Source organism: Microtus pennsylvanicus, chromosome 2, assembly GCF_037038515.1.
Source record: "Microtus pennsylvanicus isolate mMicPen1 chromosome 2, mMicPen1.hap1, whole genome shotgun sequence".
In the NCBI taxonomy this organism is placed as follows: domain Eukaryota; kingdom Metazoa; phylum Chordata; class Mammalia; order Rodentia; family Cricetidae; genus Microtus; species Microtus pennsylvanicus.
This window is the reverse complement of record NC_134580.1, coordinates 4753867-4779200: the sequence shown is the minus strand read 5'-3', so window position 1 is coordinate 4779200 and position 25334 is coordinate 4753867. Positions and strand designations below refer to the sequence as shown.

At 47.3% G+C, this 25334-nt stretch overlaps 1 protein-coding gene across 6 annotated transcripts in view; it reads right to left on the bottom strand.

The window, feature by feature from the left end:
* Mroh1 (maestro heat like repeat family member 1) overlaps window positions 1–25334 on the bottom strand; it is a 70606-nt gene that overhangs the window by 34909 nt on the left and 10363 nt on the right. For all 6 annotated transcript variants that reach the window (XM_075959646.1, XM_075959644.1, XM_075959649.1 and 3 more), the window contains exons 2-12: window positions 24831–24932; window positions 21653–21731; window positions 20413–20558; window positions 13474–13605; window positions 12859–13021; window positions 12569–12667; window positions 9692–9843; window positions 9185–9325; window positions 8761–8853; window positions 5099–5177; window positions 3731–3844 (exon numbers count right to left, since the gene is read on the bottom strand). In XM_075959646.1, coding sequence (XP_075815761.1) covers window positions 3731–3844; window positions 5099–5177; window positions 8761–8853; window positions 9185–9325; window positions 9692–9843; window positions 12569–12667; window positions 12859–13021; window positions 13474–13605; window positions 20413–20558; window positions 21653–21674 — 1141 coding nt within the window. In that variant the 5' untranslated portion in view covers window positions 21675–21731; window positions 24831–24932. The remainder of the gene's footprint in view (window positions 1–3730; window positions 3845–5098; window positions 5178–8760; window positions 8854–9184; window positions 9326–9691; window positions 9844–12568; window positions 12668–12858; window positions 13022–13473; window positions 13606–20412; window positions 20559–21652; window positions 21732–24830; window positions 24933–25334) is intronic.

Below are 25334 nucleotides of genomic sequence, written 5' to 3'. Positions count from 1 at the left end.
GAGCTAAGTACAGAGAGATATTTCATTATATGGGCTGCCAAGCTAAACCAGAATGCATATAAGGGTATTACGATTTCGAAATTTGGATCTAAGGACATGATGCTTTGGAAAGGAGTTTCTTATTTTGTTTTCACAGAGGATGAGACCCTGTTCATTTCTTCTATTCCGATTTGGTATGATGGACCACGCCCTCCTGAAGGGTTGTTGTGAACATCTTCAGAAAATTGCTTTGCTCAACTGCCAACTGAGATGAAACTAGCACACAGGTTATACCATGAAAGACCTAATTAACGACGCCCCCATTCAGCAGGAAGCAGTTTGGAGAGAAAAAACTGAGCCCATGTTCCCAAATATGGTTTATAAACGTTCTTTTACCTTTAAAGGGGGAAATGATATAGACATGAATAATTTGCATTAGTATAGATTTTGCTTTATTGATAGAGATTTACGGTCAATTTTGTTATATGTATAAGTGTTTCTGATTTTGATTAAGGTATTGTGATTGTGTAGTTCATTTAAATATGTACTGTATAATTAAGAAATATAGGTTGTTAATGGATAATCATCAATAATAGTAAAGCTTGTAGTCATGTTAGTTAGATTTTCTAGATATATAGAGATATATTTTAGATAAACATTCTTCATGTCTTTCAAAGATTACAGAATAGGACATTTAATGTTTTAATAACTGAGGACTTTTCATGACAATGAGACACTCTGCTCCTGGCAGCACCAAACTACTTCAAGAGGAAGATGGGCATCGAAGAGGCACCTTATGGAGTTTGATAGCCATTTGGGCAAGAAACTGCTCTTGCCTGGACTATTGCATAAACTGGACACAGAGAACCCACAGAGAGAGGACTACTGAACTTGCCTAAGGTGAGATGATCTTTCGGGGTTCCTGATTCATGAAAGAGTCTGCGAGACATTCTGCAGGACACAACAGATAGTGACTGAACTGACTTTGAATTTTCCTGCTTTATGGAAATGCCTGCTGGATACCATGGGCCTGAAGGCTGAAGATGGATGCCCCAACGGTACAGAGGAATTTTGGGTGACTGTCCAGGCAGCGAGATGTCTCTGTCATTTCTAGAGTTTTAAAAGTTGCTTTTTTCTTGTTTGCTTATGTAGTATTGTATCTTTCTGGAGTCTTTGATGGAGTTAAGAATAGTTAGTTACCCAGCACTCGGGAGGCAGAGGCAGGCGGATCTCTGGGAGTTCGAGGCCAGCCTGGTCTACAAGAGCTAGTTCCAGGACAGGAACCAAAAGCTACAGAGAAACCCTGTCTCGAAAAATAAAAAAAAAAAAAGAATAGTTAGTTATAGTTATAGTTTTCCTTACTTATGACAAAGATTATTGTAACTTTTACTTGATAACTGTTTCGTTATATATAATTTTGCTATGTTAAAGTTAAAGCCTTTTTTTTTTTAAACCGAAAAAGGGGAAATGATGGAGGAAGGTCATTGGCTAATAAAGGAACTGCCTTGGCCCATTTTATTGGTTAGGACACAGGTAGGTGGAGTAAACAGAACAGAACGCTGGGAGAAAGAGGAAGTGAGGTCAGACTTGACAGCTCTCCTCTCCGGAGCAGACGCCTCAGAGAGAGACGCCATGCTCCCAGCTCCCAGGCAGACGCACGCTATGAAGCTCCGACCCAGGATGGACTTAGGCTAGAATCTTCCCGGTAAGACCGGTGCTATACAGATGATAAGAAATGGGCTAGTCCAGGTGCGAGTTAGCCTAGAAGAGGCTAGGTAGAAATGAGCCAAGCAGTGTTTAAATGAATACAGTTTGTGTGTTGTTATTTCGGGCATAAGCTAGCCGAGCAGGCGGCTGGAGTGTTGGGGACGCAGCCCTGCCGCCGCTCCTATTACTACAGGGGGGCTCTGACAGTAGGACCAGGATCTATCCTTGGTGCATGAGCTAGTTTGTTGGAGCCCATTCCCTATGGTAGGATGCTATGCTCAGCCTTAGTGCAGTAGGGAGGGGCTTGCTCCTTCCCCAACTTAATGTGCCAGACTTACATTGATTCCCTATGGGAGCCCTTACCCATTGGGAGGAGTAGATGGGAGGTGGGTTGGGGGGGGAGGCAAAAGAGGGTGGAGGAGGGGTGAGAGGGAAAATTGCAGTTGGAATGTAAAATGAAATTAAAAAAAAATTAAATTAAAAAAAATTCACTCAGAAAAGATGAGCAAGGTTTACCTAGTCACAGACCAATGCTAAACTCCCCCCACCCAAAGAAAGAATTGACTTTTTCAATAAAAATCATTTTACTGTAATGAAATCAATAAAGCATCGCATAGCTAAATGAAGGAATCTAGTCAAATGCTGGCCATGGTGGCACACTCCTTTAATCTCAGACATCCAGAGTTGTGTAGAAAGATTCTGTCTCCAAATAAAACAAATAAATAAGTAACAACAGCTTTGGCTGTCTTGTCCTGGAACTCACTCTGTAGATCACAGATGATTGCGAACTACCATGTGGTTGCTGAGAATTGAACTCAGGACCTCTGAAAGAGCAATGCTCTTAACCTCTGAGTCATCTCTCCAGCCCATCCCACTTGTGAACTCTTAAATGCACACACATACACACACACACACACACACACCCCTAAAAAAAGCACCAAGGGTCCACATCTGGTGCCTTAAGCCTGGAATGCAGGCATTAAGAATGCAGGCTTTGCTGGGCAGTGGTGGCACAGGTCTTTAATCCCAGCACTCAGGAGGCAGAGGCAGGCGGATCTCTGTGAGTTTACAAGTGCTAATTCCAGGACAGGCTCCAAAGCCAAAGAAAAACCCTGTCTCTAAAAACAAACAAACAAACAAAAATCCAAACAAACAAACAAAGTGGAATGCAGGCCTAAAGGCTTAAGGAATGGTGCCTAGAAGAGCCCCAGACCACAAGATCTTCCTTTCTGAACCTCATATCTAATGCCACCCAGTGTGGCCCATGGTCACTGACTTTGAACCTCTGACAGGGCATGAATGAAACTCACTGAAACACAAACCCACCTGTATAGCTGTGATTATCTTTTTGAAGCTTACTGTTAAGCAAATAAATCTCACTTAAAAGAAGGAAACTTGGGGCTAAAGGTGTTGTTCAGAGGCAGAACAGCTTCACAGCATGTGTGGAGCTCTAAGTCTGAGGTGGTCTGAAGAAGCATGGTCCCATAGGCTCATTTATTTGAAGAATAGTTTGGGAAGGAGTAGGAGGCATGGCCTTGTTGGAAGAGGTGTGTCTCTGGGGCAGGCTTTTTCTGAGGTTTCAGAAGTCCATGCCAGCCCCAGTTTTCACATGCTTGTGCATGGCCCGTGTCCCTCACCTCCAAATAAACCTTTTCTTCTAGAAGTTGCCTTGGTCATGGTGTCTTTTTTTTTTTTTTTTTTTTTGGTTTTCTGAGACAGGATTTCTCTGTGGTTTTGGAGCCTGTCCTGGAACTAGCTCTTGTAGACCAGGCTGGTCTCGAACTCACAGAGATCCGCCTGCTTCTGCCTCCCAAGTACTAGGATTAAAGGCGTGCGCCACCACCGCCCGGCTGGTCATGGTGTCTTATCAGAGCAGTAATAACTAAGACAAAGTTCACTCGTGAAAAGCACCAGGATAAAATACTGTTATTAACAGTAATTCAAAGCAGGATGCTTCTCTCAGCTGTGAGACGGACATTATCCTGGTATTACCCTGTGCTGCACATGGCACAGGGGCAAGCCTGCAGGCACAGAAGACACTCACCAGCCGAGTTGATGATGTGTCTTAGGATCTGCAGGGTACCCACACGGAGCCTCTCATTGTTGGTGTCCAGCCTGGGCAGTAAGAAGGCCAGCAGTCGGTCAGGAGAGCAGCAGGCTGCAGAGCAACATGCACATCAGACACTTTCTAATCCCTTTGCTCCTCATCCCATGCTTGTGCCCTAAGCTCACAAAGGACTGAGTTGGTATATCTTGGTTATTCTATTCTGGAACTGGAGATTCCCAGGACAGTGAAGGCAAAGACTCACTGTGGGAAATGCAGGAAGCTAGAACTCCCTGGCCATCAATTTCACCCCAATGTTTTCTTGAAGTGGGAAGGGTTAGAGCACAGGGGGCTTTAATACCAATGCGTTGGTACCACACAGTACATGTGAGGCTCAGACCTGGGGTCACCAGGACCAGTGGGCTCATTCCAACAATTCATGGGGAGCTCACAAGGGACTCCCCTTAGAGATCCTCCTGCTTCTGGGCTGGTCTGTCTCACCTTTGCAAATCAGTGTCAATGACAGTAAAAAATTGGTCCTCCCTCCCACCACACTCTGGGCAAGCTAAACCAGTCTCCCAGTGATCTCTCCCTCCAGGCTCTAGGTGGGTGCTGATGTCACTGGACTTCAGCAGCTGGCAAGTCACAAACCTCTGTCTGACCCTGGAGCTGGTGAGCAGGCCCTGACGGAATACAGACAACAAGGGACAGAGCTGGCAGACCAGGCTTTCACTGCCCTCGATCACCAGGCTCCAGTAAAGGCACTGAAAGATGCTATCGCCTCTAGCTGGGGTCAGGCAATGCCAGACTGATGGCCAGAGCCAAGCAGTCACATATAGGGGTGAAAAGTAGTAGACTGTGGATGAGGGTCAAGGACGGAATGTGTGGCATGGCAGACAGAGGCTGCAGAAGAGAAGTGGGGCTGTAACACTCACGTCAAGGAAGGCCAGGTACTTGAGGACTATGGCTGGAACCAAGACCCTGCTTGAGGCCCCAACCACTCCTCAGGCAACTAACTCCAGTATTTGAAAGCCTGAGGCAGAAGAATCATGAATTCAAGACCAGCTGAGCTAAAAGGACCCTGAGAACCTGTTTTGTTTGTTTTTATAATAACATAATAATCAATAAAAATAGTGATGCGGTAGTAGCACATGCCTTTAATCCCAGCACTCAGGAGGGAGAGGCAGGCAGATCTCTGAGTTGGAGACCAGCCTGGTTTACAGAGTGAATTCCAGTACAGAATTCCAGGGTTACACAGAGAAACCCTACCTTGTAAAAACAACAAACAAATAAATAAGAAAAAAGGACAAAGAGGACAACTGGTTCAGACACTTTCTCTGAGGATTCCCCAGAGAAGCCACCGCTCACCCAGCACTGTGAAGCAACGAAGCACCTCCTTCTGGCTACTCATCACCAAGGGGCTTGAGGACTCCACGGGCACACAAATCTGCTCCAGGAGAGAGGACAGAGTGTGGTGATGGACTCACTGCAGGTCAGGGCCCTGCTGTGCAACAGACTAAGACCTCACCTGGGGGCACTGGGAAGGTATTCTGTTATTGTTGCTTTTAGTTTTTTAAAGAAAATTTAAGAGGTGCTGGTGTGGCAGCTTGGAGTTTAAGGGCACTGGCTGCTCTTCCGGAAGACCTGGGTTCAGTTCTCACTACCACATGGCAGACTTGAGGCCCTCTTCCAACCCCTGTGGGTACCAGTGCACAAGGTGCACAGATAAACATGCAAGTGGAAAACCAATACACGTAAATAAAGTAACTTAAAGATCTACTTTACTGTTTTATATGTATGAGTGTTTTACCTAAATAGATGAATACATTGCTGGTGCCCCTGGAGGACAAAAGAAAGTGTTAGATTTGTCCTGTGGGCACTAGGAATCAAACCCAGATTGTCTGCAAGAGCAACAAACATTCTTAACCACTCACTGAGCCACCTCTCCAGCCTATGCTTTGTTTATTTGAGACAAGGTCTCACTTTATAGCTCTGGCTGTCCTGAAACTCACTATGTAGACCAGAATGGCTTCAAATTCACAGAGATTCACCTCCCTCTGCCTCCCAAGTGCTGGGATTAAAGGCTTGAACCACCACACTTAGACTGGTAAATTCTTACTCTGGTCTACAAGCAAATTCCAAGACAGCCAGAACCACACAGAGAAACCCTGTCTCGAAAAAGCAAACCAAACAACAACAAAAAAGATTTATTTATTTTTATTTTATAGATGAGTTTTATTTTGTCTACATGTATGTATGTGTATCAAATGTGTGCCTGGTACCATCACTGGCTCTTCTGGAACTAGAGTCACATGTGGACATGAGCCAACATGTGGATACTGGAAACTGAACTCAGATCCTGTGGAAGAGCAGCAAGTGTGCTAAACTGCTGTCTCCCCAGCACCAATAAGTTCTTTTTTTTTAAAAAAAAAAAAAGTATTTACTTAGTATTATTATTAGTGGGGGAGGGGTATATGTGCTATGGCTGTGAAGATCAGAGAAGACAACTCAATGGAGTTGGTTCTCTCCTTTCTGTGGGAATTCCAGGGAGTGAACTTAAGTCATCCAGCTTCAGGAGAAGTACCTTTACTCACAGAAGCATCTCATGAGCCCAGCAGTGAGTTCTTACTGCAAACCCTCCTGATGCGGGAAGATGGGACACTTTGATTCCCTAACTTTTGGCAACTTTTGGATTCTCCCTTGCTATAAAATGACTCAGCCAAACAGACAGCCATCCTACCCTTATACCAACACTGATCATCATAAACACTCCAGACATCTTGAGTAAGCTACACAACATGGCTGCTTACTTTGACTCTTGAAGGTACAGACCTCGTCAGGATTATTTCAAAGCTTACACTGGACTTTTTGTTATGACAAGCCTTGGTGAACTCTAGATGACCTGGGCCAGAGAGGAAGCATGTCCCCTGGTGGTCTACCAGAGAAGAAAGGCTATGACGGGTGATAAAGAGCCAACTCTATGACTCCTACAAACATCAGCCTTCGTTTGCAAGGCAAGTTTGCTAGGATTGGTACACACACCTCTCTTCTGGCTATATCACATGGATAAGTAAGATGCTTGAATTATTTGTTGAGTCAGCTGAGAGAAACCCAGTCTGTGTAGCATCGGGCCTGTTGTGGGATATTATGTTAATGAAGCAAAGGTGTGTTACACCTGATCATGCTGCAGAATGTTACTTTAACTATGTTACATTTGTCTGTGCTGTCTTTGTTTAACCATGTGAGTATGGGTGTTTATGTAAAGATGTGTAGCATTTGTTTCACCTTGTCTGCCTAAGGTACCTGATTGGTCTAATAAAAAGCTGAATGACCAATGACTAGGCAGGAGAGGGATAGGCAGGGCTGGGAGGCAGAGAAAATAAATAGGAGGAGAAATCTAGGGAGAGACAAACAAGAGAAAGAAGAAGAGGAGAGTATGAGGGAGACACCCAGGGCCAGAAGTAGGCAGCCACCTGACAGTCAGACAAGAGAAGCAGTTAAAGTAAGATATACAGAAGAAAAGTAAAAAGGCCTGAGGCAAAAGAGCTGGACTTTAGGGCTGAAAGTCTCACACACCCAGGCCCAGGAGCTGTAACATGGCTCCTGGTAAGGTCCCGCTACTCGCTACTCAAGATCTGACCGAGAGCTGTAACACTAGAGGATGTAGCTTGCTTCTGTCAAATGCTGAGGGATACAAAGGCCAGGTGTGGTGGTACACAACTGTAATTCTAGCATTCTAGAGGCAGAGGCAAAGATTCCTATAAACTCAGGACCAAACTATTCTGCATAAGGCCCTGTCTCAAAGACAAAGCAAAACAAAAACATGTACGATTTAAATTTTAAAATTAGCTGGATGGTGGTCCAGAACTCAAGAGGCAGGGGCAGGCAGATCTCTATGAGTTTGAGGCCAGCCTGATCTATAGAGGTAGTTCCAAGACAGCCAACGCTAGACAGAGAAACCCTGTCTCAAAAAAAGCAAACCAAAACCAAATGAAACAAACAAAAACAGAACTATCTTGGTAGAACAGAAGGACACCAGCCAGCTGACCAGTAAGGGGGCACCTCTGTCCACAAGGCACTGGGTGGAACACTGGGCCCAGGCCTCCAGAAAGGTTGTTCTCCAGCCCTTCCTCACCCAGGAGCAGGGTGCACAGATTTTGACAGCAGGACACACATCCCCATCATCAAAGGGGACTCAGAGGCCAACTTCTAGTTAGTCCCTTACTGTTGGGAGCAGGGTGGGAGAAACAGAACATACAAACATGTAACTGGCACTCAAGTGTCAGAGAACAGATCTGGGCTTCTATCAGCATAAAACAAACCCCAAGAAATACTTTACTAGAAAAGCATACTTGACACCAATCATTTCTAGAATAAAGCATTCATTTTGTTCGGAAAAGGAAGGAGAGATAGAAGGAACAAAGGAAAGAGAGGAAGGGAGGGAAGAAAAGAGGGAGGGAGGATACATTTTTTGGAAATATTTCTTGCCTTCTTGATCACACTGCCAAGTTAATCACATGTCTTGAGATCATTTAAGATTATGTATTTAGGGGCTACAGAGATGGCTCAACAGTTAAGGGTGCTGGCTGCTCCTCAAGAAAACCAAGACTTAGTTCCCATTACCCACAGTGGCTTATAAACTATCTGTAATTCTAGTCTAATGGGACCCAGCGCCCTCTTCTGGCCTCCAAGGGCACTCACACACATGGTATACCAACATACATGAAGGTAAAATGCTCATACACATAAAATAAATAAATCTAGGGTCTGGAGAGATGCCTCAAAAGGTTAAGAGCACTGGCTGCTCTTCTAGAGATCCTGAGTTCAATTCCCAGCACCCACAAGGTGGCTCATAACCATCTATCATGAGATCTGGTGGCCTCATCCCTGGAGGCCACACCCATGTGATGCTCAGGAAGCCCATTTCATTTGAAGCACCCCCTTCAAATCATGCATCCCATTGGGCAACTCACTTTGAAGGGCCCATCCCCACAAGATCCACTGCCCCAAGTACTCATCTCCCAGCCTACCTGAGCATGAAGAGCCACCAAGAGGGCATCTAGCTGAACCTCCAGGGTGCGGCTGCCCACACTCACAGCTGCCTCGAGAATTTGTCCCAGGCTCTGTTCAAGACAGAAAGGAGAAGGCTTCAGTCTACCTTCTGCTCCACAAGAGGGAAGAGAGGCCCTAGGATGTGGTCCAGGAGAACACTAATGCCCTTGAAGACCCAAATGAAGAAGCTATACTTTAACCTCCAGAATTTGGAGGCAGATTAAGAAACACCTTTCTTAATCTGGTCACAGGTCAGTATGGAAGGTAAAGGAGCAAGTTCCCATCGAGTGTTTAGTGGAAGCCGCTCACCTCATAAGCCAACACAAAATTTTAAGTAAGGATTGTTTCTGCAGGGATTTGAGGGATTCTGGGGTTGCTGTGCCCTCCCTTCCCTACAAATACCTTGGATATCTGAAAGGTCTCCGCATGCTTCTTGTAGAGGCCGAGTACTGCAGGGAGGAGCTTAGGGAGCTGTTCTTCCAACTTCTCACTGGGAAGCAGGTGGCTCATGGGACCCAGAGCCGCCACCACTGCAAGCCGGAGCTGAAAAGACAGCAAAGACCTCCCTGTCTGCTCATGGCTCTAAACCCCAGGTCTAACAGGCAAGCCTGGTGGCTACTAGTTACTAGTACATCTATGGGGCAACTATGGCAAGAGGTCGGATGGTGGCCAGGTAGGACATAGTCTCCGGAAGAGAGTGGATGCCATAGGACCTGCAATGACCAACCCTCATGACAAAGCTTTAGAACAGGTTGAGTCCAGTTGGATGTAGGGGTTCTTCACCACCTCCTAAGCACCAACTGTAGGGAGGGAACATGGGTCCTTTCCCGCACCCCTTAGGACCACCCTGGCAGAGAGAAGGAGGCCTCACAGGCTGAGCCTTTGGCCCCTGATGGATCATAGCTGTACCTTGGCATCACGACTCTGCAGCCAGTGGTGGAAAAGAATGTCATAGGCGCCAAAGATGTCAGCAGCAAAGGTGTCCTTCCTGACTGTGGGGTCTGGGGCTTGGTCCAGGTTGGCCAGGTACTCCAGGGTGCTCTCACTGAAGTGCTGCAGAGCTGTGATGGCCCACAGTGAGCAACTCCTGACATGTCCCACACTGGCTCCCCAGTGCTGCCCATGAACTCCCAAGACAGTGTGCATGGTGCCTAGACCAGCACCTGGTTAGGTGGTGACCGCTGGACCATACTAGGATAAACAGAGTTCTCCCAAATCTGTATCTTCTGTGGAAACAGAGTGGCTACAGGGCTGTCAGGACAAGGTCACATATAGGAGAGTGGCCCTAAACCTGACTTAAGAACAGAAGGGATGGGGAGAGATGGCCATGCGTAATAAAAGCAGACAATGGTGAGTAAAAGTTGAAGCTCCAAGAAGCCACAAGAGGCCTATACCATACGGTCAGAATAGGGAAGGAAGGAAAACAGTCTCTCTCTGAGCTCCCAGGACGATGACAATTCACCAACACCCTGACCCCATGTCCCTGAAATAACCTGCCCCTAAGTCCACCTTAGAGACAAAGGAAGGAAGCACTGTGCCCCCACCCCAGATCATGTTCCTAACAGCACAAGGGCCAGTATAAGGGCAAGAAGAAATAGGAAAGAGGTTCCAGGCCTATGTGGATGGGCACAGGATGGCAGGGCTATTACTCATGTCTTCCTTGGCTATACCCTGGCGCCTGAATGGGGACACAGATGGATAGAGCAGAGGCTCTGAGTTGCTGTGGGCAGTCATATGAGAGGTCCAAGAGATATGGCTTAGATTAGAGCCCAAGACACAGGTCTGGGTCTGGGCCATGAGAGAATAAACAGAGCAACAGGGGCAGGGTGGGCACTAGGCAGAAATCTCTGTGCTTCCTACCCTCTGGAACCAGTCAAGGGTTCATATCCTGCCGAAGCCACCTTCATGCAATCCAAAACCATCTGACTGATGGTACAAAGGCAGAGTGGTAAGTGGGGCATCCTCACGTAAATGTTAATTCTCAGATCATAAAAACCACGGGAAAACTGATCCTTTTCCTTTTGTACAGGAATGGCTCAGCCCGTACAGGACAGACAGTAAGATGCCCCTACAATCTTTGTACACAGAGAGAGCCAGAATGCACATGAGATTCTAAGGCTACCTCCTCTCTCTCCAGTACTGAGCATCAATAACCAAGTGTCAAGTGGCTGCTTTGTGGTTGGTGTGTGCCCCTCACAAGGGTATGGGAACCCTCCATAGCTTTTTTTTTTTTTTTTTTTTGGTTTTTCGAGACAGGGTTTCTCTGTGGTTTTGGAGCCTGTCCTGGAACTAGCTCTTGTAGACCAGGCTGGTCTCGAACTCACAGAGATCCACCTGCCTCTGCCTCCCGAGTGCTGGGATTAAAAGCGTGCGCCACCACAGCCCGGCGTCCCCCTCCATAGCTTTGAGTCTTCTTTTCCTTCTTGGCCCTCAAAGCGGCAACTCTCAAACGCGAGCCTGGCTTTACCACAGAGGCTATTTCCTGCCATGTTAGGTTCAGGGTCCCAGGAAGGGGATGTGGCTCTGAATGCTCAAGCTTTTCCAGAAGTCACACTTTATAGTATGTAGATTCTGGTATGGACCACTTCGGATCCGCTGTCCTTTCAGGTATGAGGATTCTCGTCCTTTACGGAGGGAAGAGAGCTGGCAAATATGTCTGCCACCTACTCCCCTCTGTCCCTTCTCCCTTGATCCACTGAGTCTCAAAGGGGATGCTGCCCTCAGATGTCCATTCTCCTTGTATATATACACCACCTACTTCTCCTCAGTAGAAAACTTAGCTTCTGATACTTTTATTTAGCCTTTTCTCCTCTCACAGACCCTACTCTTTCCTTACAGCTCGCTCGTCACCCCGAGCCGCTCTGTACATGAGCTGACACACATGAAGGTCATGCTGCCATGTCACGTTGGGACTTCAACTCCACAGCTAGTGGGCCCTGCAGTCAGCGCCCAGGACAGAAAAGTACTAGGGAGAAGGGATATCCCACTGATGATGGCATAAAAAAGACAGGGCAAGAGATGGGAGAGCAGTGACTGAGGAGAGATGGGAGGAGCTGAAGAACCTCCTAGACTTTGCTGCTGTGAGGAGGGGAAAGAAAAAGGCAGAAAATTCAAGAACTCTCTAACAGAAGCCACTTGGGAGGGCTGGGCATGAGTAAAAGATCCTAACTTGAGGCATGAGGGTCCTAGAAAGGCCTAGATGCACTCTTCCCACCAAGCATCAGAAGCCTTGCTCTGGACATCCAGGAAGCCCAAGGCCATCTCCACGTCTACTGAAGTGACCCTCTGCTCCACCTTCCAGGAGGAGGGAAGACCCTCCACCACTGAGAACCTCACTTATCACTAGGCACCATGCCCAGACCACAGCTTGCCCATGGGCCTCTGCAGGCACACAAAGGGCTGGATACCCAAGCCACAGGAGAAATGGTGGGAAGACAGGGAATGTGGCTCTTCCCCACCATAGGTCTGAGATACCAAGGGAATGGTCACTCTGCTAGTTGGGAACATGCAGTATAAAAATGGAAACAATGCTCTGAGAAAAGGCTCTTCCCACGCTCCAGGCCTACTTAGGCTTCTGAATAAAAACACAGGGGAAGGAGAGGCCATCCCCAAATCGGAAAGAGGCAGTAATGGGGTGGAGGCTGTACCATCTGAGCCCTACCTCACTAGTAGACAGCCCACACCCACCTCAATGGCACCTATCACAAAGGATATCTTTGTACACAGTCTCCCAAGAGGGGTCCCATCTCAGAAATTGAAGGAGATGGGCAATGCCCACTGTCTTACCACAGCAGAAGACCACCCTCAGCGCGTCCTGCTTGGCCATACCCAGCATGGGTAGCATGGTACTCAGGATGGATGGCAGAAAGGGAACCATGCCAAATGCTGTAAGAGAGAGGCTGTCACAGGGGCTGCAGGCCCAGCCTACTTCCCACCCACCCCCTCTTCAGAACTTTGAAGGGGCCCTCAGAGGTACTTTTCATAGCTTCAGGTACAAAACCAGAAACCCAGGTAGTCCTCAGGGGCCCCCAAACTACTCAGGGACATCAAGGGACCAGAATCACAACGGCACCTACCGTTGGACACGGAGAGGCTGGCAAGCGTGTGTAAAACAGAGGAGTGTGGCAGAATGCCAGGCTGGAACCTGCTGAGCACCTCTTCCATCACCTGGTTGATGAATCGCTTCCCCACAGCCACCAGGACACTGCTTGCTGCCTGCTGCCAGTCACAGTCCAGCTCCTGTATCCCAAACAATCGCCAGGTTGATCTCTCCCTGCACCTCTCAAGAGACACAAGCAAGATACTACTCTACCCTTAGTAGTGCCTGGAAGAGGGAAAGCTACTGTGTTCCAGTTTTCCTAGGGAATGCAGGTTAGAGACCAAATGGCAAGTTCTTCAGCCCACCTCCAATCTGTAAGGACCCGACACCTATGGGAGAAGCCACAAGACTGGTGAGGTAAGGTCTGGCAATGAAAAGGGCTGCATGCAGCCCTTAGCCTGAGTGCGGGTTCCCTATCCTCACCCTCTAGAAATTTAGGTGTCTTGTTCTCTGCCCCTAAGGGGTGCACAGGATCAAGGGGTCTCTGTCAGTCAAACTCCAGCCCTGTTCCGGATACTGTGGAATGGAGGCCAAAGAAAAGGAGCTGTCCTCCCTGCTGTCCTCCCCAGCCTATACGGCCAGAGGCCCTCACCTTGATTCTAGTCATCTCATTGGAAGCCAAGAGGATGGCAATGACAGCAGTGTCCTTGTCCAGCTCGTCAATGTGGCTGCTCAATATTGTCTCCATGGCCCTCAGGATCTTCGTACGATATGGATGCGCCAGCTGAGGAGAGAAGTTCCCAGGGAATGTTCTGAGAGTAGCCAGGTACTCTGTGTGCATTTTGTTTCTCCAGGGGCTAGACTGTGCAAGGCCATACATACCCTTAAAAGAGAATATACTGGCTGGGCCTCAGAGCCTGTGTGTAGTAGCATTTCATTTGTATTTCAATAAATAAAGCTTGCCTGAGGATCAGAAAAATAAAACAGCCAAACTGGCCAGCCTTACAGTCCAGGCAGCAATGACACCTTTAATCCCAGTAGCCACACTAGCTTGCCATAGAAACCAGGTGGTAGTGGTGCACACCTTTAATCCCAGAACTAGAGAGGAATATGAAACAGGAGGACACAGCTCTCAGTCAGAGTCTCATTCTGAGATTCCTGGAGGCAGGATCAACATTTTAGACTGAGGTTGAGGTAAGAGTCAGTGGCTGGCTGTTTTGCTTTTCTGACCTTCAGACTGAACCCCAATTTCTGTCTCTGGGTTTTTATTAATCGTGCTACATCTGTGTCTTTGAAAGGGCCAAGAGCAGTCCTGTGAGGCAAACTGCAAGTAGATGAGCTGGTGACTTTCTGCCTTCTGAGTGTTGCCAGCAAGGTCTCCTAGAGGGCACCTCTTCCTCCCACACTTGGCCTCCCAGGCAGCAGGATAAGATGCCCTCCTTGAATCACCTTTCTCTGCAGCTAGGCTCCTGCTGTAAATGTGCTCAAAGTCAAACACAGCTACCTCTGCCCTCCTTCAGCCACGTTCTTTCTCTGTTCACTGCCTGGGGCGCACTACTGACCCAGCCTCCTGGACTAATCCTTGACATAGTCCACACCCTGGACTCAAGAGCTGGCAGCCTATACTGGAAGGCTGGGATAGAATCTGTCTAGGCCCATAAGGGGCCATGGAGGGGTTGCTAATGAAGGCTTCTAGCTGTCCTCAGTGGGAGCAGCCTGATGTACCCACTGAGAGTAGCCTGCACTGGGTGGCATGGGTGTGAGCAAGGGCAGGCCTAGAACAAGCTAGTATTCTACAGGCACTGAAACTACCTCTTCACTTCTGCCATAAACTGTCTCACCCACAGTCACATGTCCACCACAGCAGGGGAGGGGCAGGTGGACATGTCAGTTGGGACCTATATAAGACAACATAGTTAAGAAAGCCACACATGTGGTTAGAGAGAAGGCTCAGCAGATAAGAGCACTGGTCGCTCTTCCAGAAGACATGGATCCCTAGCACCCACACAGCAACACACAACTATTTATAACTCCAACCCCTGGGGCACCCAACACCCTTTTCTAGTCTCCTTAGGCACTGCACACATGTGGTGCACATACATGCAGGCAAAACACCCATCAATATAAAATAAATGCATGAATAAAGGGAAAAGCAATTAAAATGTTTGGGGCTGTGGGTCTCTGCATCTGTTTCCTTTAGTTGTGGGATGAAGCCTCTCTGATGATAATTGGGTTACGTATTAATCTATGGGTATAGCAGAATATACCTAGGGATCATTTCATTGACTTTTTTTAAAAAAATGATTTATTTCTTTATTATGTATACAGTGTTCTGTCTGCATGTGTGGCCTGCAGGCCAGAAGAGGGCACCAGATATCATTACCAATGGTTGTGAGTCACCAGGTAGTTGCTGGGAATTGAAATCAGGACCTCTGTAAGAGTGGTCAATGTTCTTAATCTCTGAGCCATCTCTTCAGCCCTCCCCCACTTTTTTTTTTTTTTTTTGCCAGTCGTGTTTGGTTCTATCCTAGGTCTCTGAGCTTTGCTCAGAGAATCTTGCAGAAGAGGTGGAGGAAGGATTATAGGAGCCAGGGGGGTCAAGGACACCAGAAAACCCACAGAATCAACTAATCTGGGCTCATAGGGACCCACAGAGACTGAACCGACAACCAGGGAGCCTGCATGGGACGGACCTAGGCATTCTGCATATATGTTACAGTGTGTAGTTTGGTCCTCCTGTGGGACTCCTAACAGTGGGAGCAGGAGCTCTTTCTGACACTGTTACCTGCTTTTTGGACCCTTTCTCTCATACTGGGTTGCCTCATCCAGCCTTAATGCTAGGGGAGGTGCCTGGTCTTATGGCAAATTGATATGCCATGTTTGGTTGATATTCATGGGAGGCCTGTTCTTTTTTGGAAAGAAATGGAGGAGGAGATGGGGTGGGGGCATAGGGGGTGGAGGGGGCGGGAGGGTGCTGGTAGGGGAGGGACTGGGAGGAGAGGAGGAAGGGGAAACTGGTCAGGATATTTAAAAAAAAAATTAAAAAGAAAGGAAGAGAGTGCCACAAATGATATCCAAGTCCCCTGGTCCAGAAGCAGATGAGACATGCCTGTTGGCTACACGAGCCATTACCCATCATTCCTGAGCCCGCAGTGGATGAGACATTCATTCCGGGAGGTAACCAGTATAGATCACAACTAGCTCCAGAGACAAGGAACCTGCCAGTTTAAGGAAAGAGCTCCTGCCCTACGTTTTGTTTCTTCAGGATAAGGTTTTTGAATCCTTGCATGTTGGTGCCCCAAGGAAGGAGACTGCACTGAGATGGTGGTTCTTGGTCAGTCACAGAGGAAGACAGCCACTTCAGCTGGCTGCATTCACATTTCTCTTTCCAGGAACATGGTGTTCCTGCAGGAGTTTCTCCCCGGACAGGGGCCATGGCCAGCATGTTATGGGGAGGAAGGGTTGCTGATGCTTTCTTTGGAGGAGAACAGAAAATTAATATGAACTGGTATGCTTTTATTCAATGAAAATGATTAGGAGCTGGGAGCACAGCTCTGACGACACAGTGAGAACATCTCTTCCAGTCCATCTGAAGCCAGTGTTTCCAGCTTCCTTCAGGCTCTTGGTCCTGGAAGCACATCTCAAGGATCAGCACATGGTATTCCCAGGCTGGCTTGCTTGCTTTTTTTTTTTTTTGGAGATAGGGTTTCTCTGTGTAGCTCCTGGCGTCCCTGGAACTCTCAGTAGAGGAGGCTGACCTTGAAGTCAGAGATCCCACCCCCTCTGCCTCCTGAGGGCTGGGTTTAAAGGCAAAAAAGGCACGTGCCACCACCTCCAGGCCCCAGGTTTCTAATTCCCCTCACCTTCATGAAGGTGCTTAGGGAAGACTTCCCTCTAACAGAAAAGCAAAGAGAAGAAAGGAACTGCTCAGCCTGCCTTCTCTTCCAGCATATTCACTGGCTAGCTGCCCTGGAAACTTGCTGCTCCCTGCAGTGCAAATGGGCATCTCCGGGTGCTGGTGAGAAGCAGATGGGTTCTGTGACCTTGGACTCTTTAAGGAAAATGTCAAAGGAATGTTGAAATGGATTATTAAAAATGCTGCAGGATCCCCAGTGGCAGCAGGCAGCGGAAACACTGCAGGTCCAGATCATTACAAATGTACATTTAAATACAAAAAAATAGAGAGAGAGGCAGGAAAGATGGCTCAGCAGTTAAGAGCACTTGCTGTTCTTACAAAGGACCAAGGTTCAATTCCCAGCACCCACATCAGATGACTCACAAACACGTTAACTCCAACTCCAGTGAGTCCAACGCCCTCTTCTGGCCTCTACAGGTATTGCATGCATGTGGTGCACATATAGATAAGCTGCCAGTCCTAAACATGGTAGCATGGTCTACAGAGCCTCTGTGTAAAGAATAAGTACCCATATGCTGACAAGCAGCAGACCAGAATCCCCTTATGTCAGGACAGAACTCCAGAGACTGGACATTAGGCAGAAAGTGTTTTGAGTTGAAATGGTAGCAAGGAAAAGAAAGAGAAAAAATTCAGCCACTTTGGGAAAATAATGGCGTCACTATTTCTCCTCTCCTTCCCACCTTCATGGCTTAACTACTCTATGGAGTCTGTCCTGAATTGGATCTTGACTGATGCATAGATAGTTGGCAGGTAAGAGAAATACCCACAGAGAATGGAAGCTTGTGCTGGGTCTAAAATCATGAAGCCCAGCACAGGAAAGAGACAGACATACAGCCTAGTGCCCTCTGCACTGGGCCCTGGAGGATAACACAGCGGTAAGCACCTGGGTAACATACACAAGGTGCTGGGTTCCATCCCCAACACCACACACACTAGGTAGGCCTAGTAGCACATGCCTATAATCCCAGTACCTGGGAGGCAGAGACAGAAGGATCACAAGTTCAAGATCATCCTCACTTACATACCAAGTTCAAGGTCATATTGAAATGCCAAGGAGGATGAGGAGGAAAAAGAAGGGAAAAGAAAAGAAAGATGATAACCAAACATAAATACACAAATACCAGACTGAAGCTAACCATAAGGTGCCATGTGTACCCCAAAACAGCAACTGGCAGAACTTTCCTCTGATGCCCAATTTAAATTCAGAGGAATTTGAAAAGATGCCTGCTACAGCCAAGCAAGATGGCACCATCTATGCCACTGTGCCCTTCTCATGGCTGCTGGCTCCACGGTTCTATGTCTGGGAGCTACCAAAAGCTGAAAGCATCTGGCTGAAAGTTGAGCTAACTTTAGACAGCACCGTCTTCCTGTTGATCAATGTCTGCTCAACATAACGACCAATAGATTTATTGATCGGCTGAGCTGTTAATGTGAGAGAAAAGTTACGTGTGAATATGCTATCAGTCAAGTCGGAAGAAGTGCATGCTGCATGCTGCACACAGCGGAGCGTGACAAGCACAGCATAGAACAGCTGCTGAACAGCAGCCCAGGCCTCTTGGAATAGCATGCAGAAGCTAGTGTGAGAAGCCAGGAAAGGCCACGCCCCATGGGATCAGGACCAGATCAACAAAGAGCCACTGTAGCCATGCAGTGAGGTTATCAGGTTTTTGGTTTTGTTTTTAAACTCAGTGAAATAAAATTATGTAAGGCAGAAAAGAAGTAAAACTCGTAATTCAGGAAATGAGCACAGCAGCCACATTAGTTTCCTGGAAGCTGCCCTAAGTGACCGTTTACCCTTCGGCGGCCACCTTCCCACCCTTAACTCTTGCCTGACAACCACAATGTAACACCAGGACATCAGAGCGAGAAGTGTTTTGGCCACACAGAGAAGGGTCTTAGCCAGCACCACTATGGTATGCTTGGCTCTGAGAGAACAAAACACATGGTGTAGTTAAAACCCAAAAAGGAGCTGCAGGCAGACACTCAAGCCATGCCAAATATGGCAGCTCTCTTAGACTACAGAGCAAGCCCAGCTTCACTCAGCCTCCTGACAAGCTAAATAAAGCTGCAGTACCAGCAGAAAAAGCTGAAATGGAGGAGGAGGAGTCCTTCCCATCAGGTGTCACAAACCACAGCAGGATTAGTGGGTATGTTCAGGGAACCAAGCTGTTTCTCCATGAGATAGTTGGCAGGTAAGATGAATACCCATGGAGAATGGTGTCTTGTACCCATGGTCCCGGCCACTGGAGAAGCTTGAAGACTGCCGAGCGTGATGGAGCACACCTTTATTCCCAGCACCCGGGAGGCAGAAGCTGGTGGAGCTCTGTGAGTTCAAGCTCAAGGTCAGCCTGGTCTACATAGTAAGTTCCAGGACAGAGAGAGACCCTGTCTCAAAATAAAGAAAGGAAGACTGGATAGGGAGGTTAGTCTATTAGTTTAGGCAACATAATATGACCCATGTCCATGGAGCTGAAGACATGGCTCAGCAAAAAGCTACTTGCTATCCAAGCTTGACAACACAAGCCCAATCTCCAGAACCCACATGAAGATAGAAGGCCATGTGCTAGAGAGATGGCACAACAGGTAAGAGCACTTGCTGTTCCTCCAGAGGACCCAAGTTTAGTTCCCAGTTCCCAAATTAGGTGGCTCGCGACTGCTCGCAACTCTAGGGATCCAGCATCCTCTTCCAGCCTCCACAGGCATCCTCTGACACTCACAGAAAATAAAAACAAACTTTTTTTTTAATGAGAGGTCAGTGGTAGTGGAATATGCCTTTAATCCCAGCATTCAGGAGGCAGAGGCAGGCAGATCTCTGTGAGTTCAAGGCCAGCCTGGTCTACAGAGTGAGTTCCAACACAGCCAGGGCTACATAGAGAACTCCTGCCTCAAAGGAAAAAGAAAAGGAAAAAAAAGAAAAAAGAAAAGAAAAGAAAAAGAAGACAAGTACAAACCAACCATCCAACCAAAACAAAATAATAATAAAGAGCCAGCTGTGGTGGTGGCACATGCCTGTAACCCCACCACTCCGGAGACTAAGAAACAGGGTCACAAGTTGAAGGCCAGTGTGTACTATAGAGCTAGACCCCATTTCAAAGCAAAACAAGAAAGCTCATGAGAAAAGAGCAATCTGGGGCTAACAATTTGACATCACACAGCATCAGAAAAAAATCCCAAGTTTCTTGCTCTGCTACACAGGCCATGCTTGCCCACAGACTGGGATGTTCTGGGGTAGCAGAGGTCCTGTTTTTTCCTTAGAACAACTCTCTGGAAGGGGATGGAGAGTGGACTGGCAGCCTGCAAACCTGGAGCAGCTCCCCCAGGCCAGCACAGAGCCTGGACTCTCAAGAGCCCTAGACACTCAGCCAGTAAGACTTGGAAACAACCTGCACTCTCTCAGCAAGGGAGACACCCTATCTCCAATCAATGTGCTAACGGGAACAGCCAACAGCCTCTGCTCATGAATGCTGTCCACTGAAGCGACAACCCAGTCCCCTCATAATAGAACCACCAGTCATAGGACATAGCCATTCTCCACATGGAGGAGACCCAGCTATCATCATCTTTAAACTCTGGGAATATATACAGGGCACTTTCTTCTGACAGACTGACTCGTCACCCAACCTGAGAGATGAAGATGCTCCCTTATGACCTCACCACCACCAAAGGGAGAGGTACCTTGTCATGCTGCCGCAGGTATTCCTCACAGGCACAGAGTGTCTCGCCTGGCTGCGACTCTCCAAGGGAGCAGAGAGCGCTGCAGACCTGCTCCTGTACCACAGGATCCTTGTCGGTGATGGAGTCCAGGAGGGTGAAGGACAGCTCTGCAGGAACAAAACCCAGTGTGCTTAGGCCCCAACACACCATGGCTGCCTTCCTATGCCTGACACCTACCAGCTTCTGGGATCATAAACTTAGCATAGGAGATGGCAAGCACAAGCCCAGTGCCTCAGGGCAAATAGGCACAGCCACTTGTATACAGCCATTGCTGACCTGAAGCTGTTATCTCTCATAAAAACCATGCCTTTCTTCTGTACCAACCACCTTCCCCGATGGTCCCCGACTGTACTCCATGCTGCTGTGGGATCACGAATACTGAGTGTGCAGTCTGCTGGGCCAAATGACAGGGCTCAGACTCAGACTGGTTATCACTGAGAAGTTATGGGTCTGGAAAACTCAGGTTTAGCCTGAGTCAGAGGTCACAGTCTTAGTAGTACTCCCAAGGCTGCTCCAGCTCTGATAAGGCCTGGACTTCTACTCACCTTAGTGCTCCATAAAGGATCCACAGACACAGACACATCAAGAAAGTTCCTTGAGTTCTGGGACACAGAACAGACTGGACTTTACACACACAACTCCTACATATAGGAGGGTGGCATTGGGTAAGAGTGTGGACACTAGTAATGAACAGTAAATGGAAGGCCCACAGCATCTGCCCCAGAGGGCTTAGCCTACCAAGGCAAGATATAAATCAAGGAATCCACAAATCAGAGTAGCTCTCTGCAATATTGGCAAGAGAGGCAAACCAGAGACATTGTCCCACACCCAACAAGACCCTCCAGACTGAGCCTTTGCATCCCAGAAACCATGCCTACACCACGCTATAGCAAGAGGGACCTGCAATTGAAAAACTTCAACAGTTGAATAAACAGGCTGATCTAATTAATAGGATCTGATTGCATCTAAGGCCAGGTTCAACCTGATAAGCCACACCTGGCCCTTCTAAAGCACATCTAAATACCTGTTCTCCAGTTATAAGTTTGATGGGAGCAGTCACACCCTCACACCATCATGTACACATAGAATCTGGCCTCCAGGGACAGCAAAAATGTAGGCACCACCCTCTCTCTCATCCCGACATCTCAGATGATCTAACAGGGAGGGCAGGGGACAGGGGGTGCCCCCGACATGTACTCACTTTTTACATAGGGCCTGGTCATTTCTGTGGTCTTGGCTTCCACCTGTCCAGTGTAAACACGGATAGCTTCCTTCCCAACCTAGAAAAATGGGACGTGGAATTTTATTCATTATCTCTACCACACATAAGCCCAGGATTAGCTGCTATTCATACATAAGACACACAATTTAAATGAATTTGTCCTAGGGACTAGGGAAGATATCTATCTAGCTGGCTGATCCACTCAGGAAAGGAAGAAAGTTCATGAGCCTCAGGAATCCCCAGCTCTCCTACATTCCTGAGCTTCCAGCCCCCTCCAAGAGGACAGTAGCCCATGGTGTATCCAGGGTTGGTATATGGTGCTATCTTCACAGTACCAGCAAACATGGCCACTCTCCCAATTAAAGTAACTCCCTCTCCACCCTCAGGTGAGCAGTGGGCACCAGAGCTCTCCCATACTGTGTGAGCTCAGCTGCATGCAGTCACAAAGAGTAAAGTCCCTCAAATAACCAAGTGCTTGTGCCTCTCCACTATGTGATCTCATGCTACGTCCTAGGTCATATAATCTAAGAACCTAGAAGACAGGAGACATGCCCACCCTCAGCACAGCCAGGTACACTCAGGTGCCAGATCCTTCATCCCAGGTGATCCTCCATGCCTTTACTCCAGTCACCTCCCACCCTTCAGTCCTTCCTGACCTACTCCAGGGAAAGAGAAAGGATATCACGGCCTCCTGATCAGAGCCATGTACCTAAGGCAAAAGGCAAAGTGAAAAACTACATCAATCTTGGGAGAAAAAGGAATTAGAATTAAAAAGCAAGTGAAAGTCAGGTGGTAGTGGTGAGGCACACCTTTAATCCCAGCACTGGGGAGGCAGAGGCAGGTGAATCTCTGTGAGTTCTAGGCCAGCCTGGTCTACTGAGTGACTTCCAGGACAGGCTCCAAATCTACAGAGAAACCCTGTCTCAAAAAAGCAAAAACAAAACAAAAAACCTAACTAAATAAATAAAAGTGAAAATTTTAGTTCAAGAAAGTAGGTTTAATAGGTCAACAAGATGACTCCATGGTAAAAAAGTGCTTGCTACAAAGCCCAATAACCTGGGCTCAATCCTTAGAACCTACATGGTGGAGGGAGAAGAGCAACTCCTGCAGATTTTCCTCTGATGTACACACACGCACACACACACTTAACAAATGCTAAAAATAATTTTTAAAAAAGATACTGGGAACTGGAGAGATGCCTCAGCAGTTAAAAACCCTTGCTGCTCTTGCAGAGGACCCAAGCCTAGCTTACAACTACCTGTGAACACCAGCTCCAGGGTATCTGACGCCCTCTTCTGGCCTCTAAGAACACCTGCAAACATGTGGCTGAATCAGAGCCATATGCACATAAATAAAAATAAAATAACAGGGAGCTGGAGAAATGGCTCAGAGGTTAAGAGCACTGGCTGCTTTTCTGGAGGTCCTGAGTTCAATTCCCAGCAACCATATGGTGGCTCAACAACCACCCAGAATGAGATCTGGTGTCCTCTTCTGGCATGCAAAGAATACATGCAGGCAGAACAACATAATAATCTTTAAAAGGAAATAAAATAACAAAGGACTGAAGAGATGGTACAGTGCTTAAGAGCACTCACTGCTCTTGCGGAGAACCCAGGTTTAGTTCCAGGCACCCAAATGGCAGCTATCATAACATCAGTTCCAAGGGATTCAATAAACCTCTCTGGCCTCCACAGTCCAGGCATGAAGATAATGTACTTACATACATTCAGGCAGAACACATACCCACAAAATAAAGAAAAATAAAATATTTAAGAAAAAATCCTAACTGGGCAGTGGTAGTATGCTCCTTTAATCCTAGCACTTGGGAGGCAGAGGCAGGTGGAACTCTGTGAGTTCAAGGTCAGCCTGGTCTACAAAACAAGTTCCAGGACAGCCAGGGCTACACAGAGAAACCCTCTCTCAAAAATTAATTAATTAAATTAAATGTTAAAGAAACAAAACAAATGGATCTCATGTATTCACTCTCCCCTAGTGAAATGACAGAAAACATGTATGTGATTTAAGTGGAGGTTGGCTAGTCTGAGTCTCTCCATAAAGATCTGCAGAGTCCAGTTCACCATGTACACCAGGCTTGCCTTGTATTTGCAATAACTGTCCCTCTGCAAGTGCAAGAATCACAAGTGTATGCCACCACATCCAGCCCCAAAGCATTTGTTTTGTTTCTCAAGACAGGGTTTCTCTGTGTAGCCCTGGCTGTCACCACCACTGCCTGGCTCCCAAAAGTGTATTTTCTTTTTCTTTTTTTTTCTTTGCTACTCCACCTGGCTTGTTTATGTTTTTTTATGATTTATTTATTATGTACACAGTGTTCTGCCTGCAGGCCAGAAGAGGGCACCAGATCTCACTACAGATGGTTGCAAGCCCTCATGTGGTTGCTGGGAATTGAACTCAGGACCTCTGGAAGAGCAGTTAACTCAATTCTTAAACTCTGAGCCATTTCTTCAGCCCTCAAAAGTGTATTTCTAAAAAGTAAAAGAGCACTGGAGAGACAGTTCAGAGGTTAAGAATTCTGGCTATTCTTCCAGAGGACCTGGGTTCAGTTCCTAGCACCCTTATGGTGGCTCTCAATGGTAATTCCAGTTCCAAAGGATTCAATACCCTCTTCTAGCTTCTGTGGTCACCAGGCACACATGTGGCATTCAGACATATATGCAGACAACCACCCATACATACAAAGAATAAAATTAAATTTTTGTTTTGTTTTGGTTTGGTTTTTCAAGTCAGAGTTTCTCTGTGTAGCCCTGACTGTCCTGGTACTTGCTCTGTAGACCAGGCTGGCCTTGAACTCACAGAGATCCGCCTGCCTCTGCCTCCCAAGTGCTGGTATTAAAGGAGAGATCCACCAATGTTCAGCTAAAATTTAAAAATGTTAAAAAAATAAAAAGTATGTAAACTAAGAGGCTGGAAAGATGGTCTAAGAGTTGAGAGCTTGCTGCTTTCAGAGGACTCAGAGTGTGGTTCCAAGCACCCATGATAGGGGGCTCACAGCTGCCTGGAACTCAGGCTCCGGGGAACCAGATGCTCTGGAGTCAGGGCATTTGCACACAAATGAAAATAAAATATACCTAAATGCATACACAGAAGTGAAAATTAAATCTAAGGTCTGAGGGGTAAAAACAAAATAAAATGAACAGACCAGAAACTCCCAGGCACCGGGGAGGATGGAAGGCCGGTGGAGGGCTTTGCCTTGATGACGGCAGCATCAGTACAGCATTGCTACCTTCTTCATGGAAATCATCTGAAAAGAACAAACAGGAAATGAACACACGGGTTCTATCTGAGCCCCAGAAAGGAAAAGGCAGATGACCCCAAACCACAAGATGGTTAAATAGCATCCGTTATCAGGCAGAGTGTGAGGAAGGTGGGGGCTTAACTGACGTGGACACTCAAGCTCCCCCTTCCCAGTCTGTGCTGAGCCTACAGGGTACAGGCCTCAGGGATAGATGTTCCTCCCTATGAAAAGCTACAAGTGCAAATCTCCACCATCCAGAAGGAAAGGCAAAGCTATCCCCTCAAGGGGCGTGAGCACACACACATGCACAGCAGTAGCCCCTTATTCAAAAATAGCAAACAAAAATCAATAACCACCACAGGCCATCTGCCCCTAGCCCAGATGAGCTCAGCAGGAAACAACTCAGAC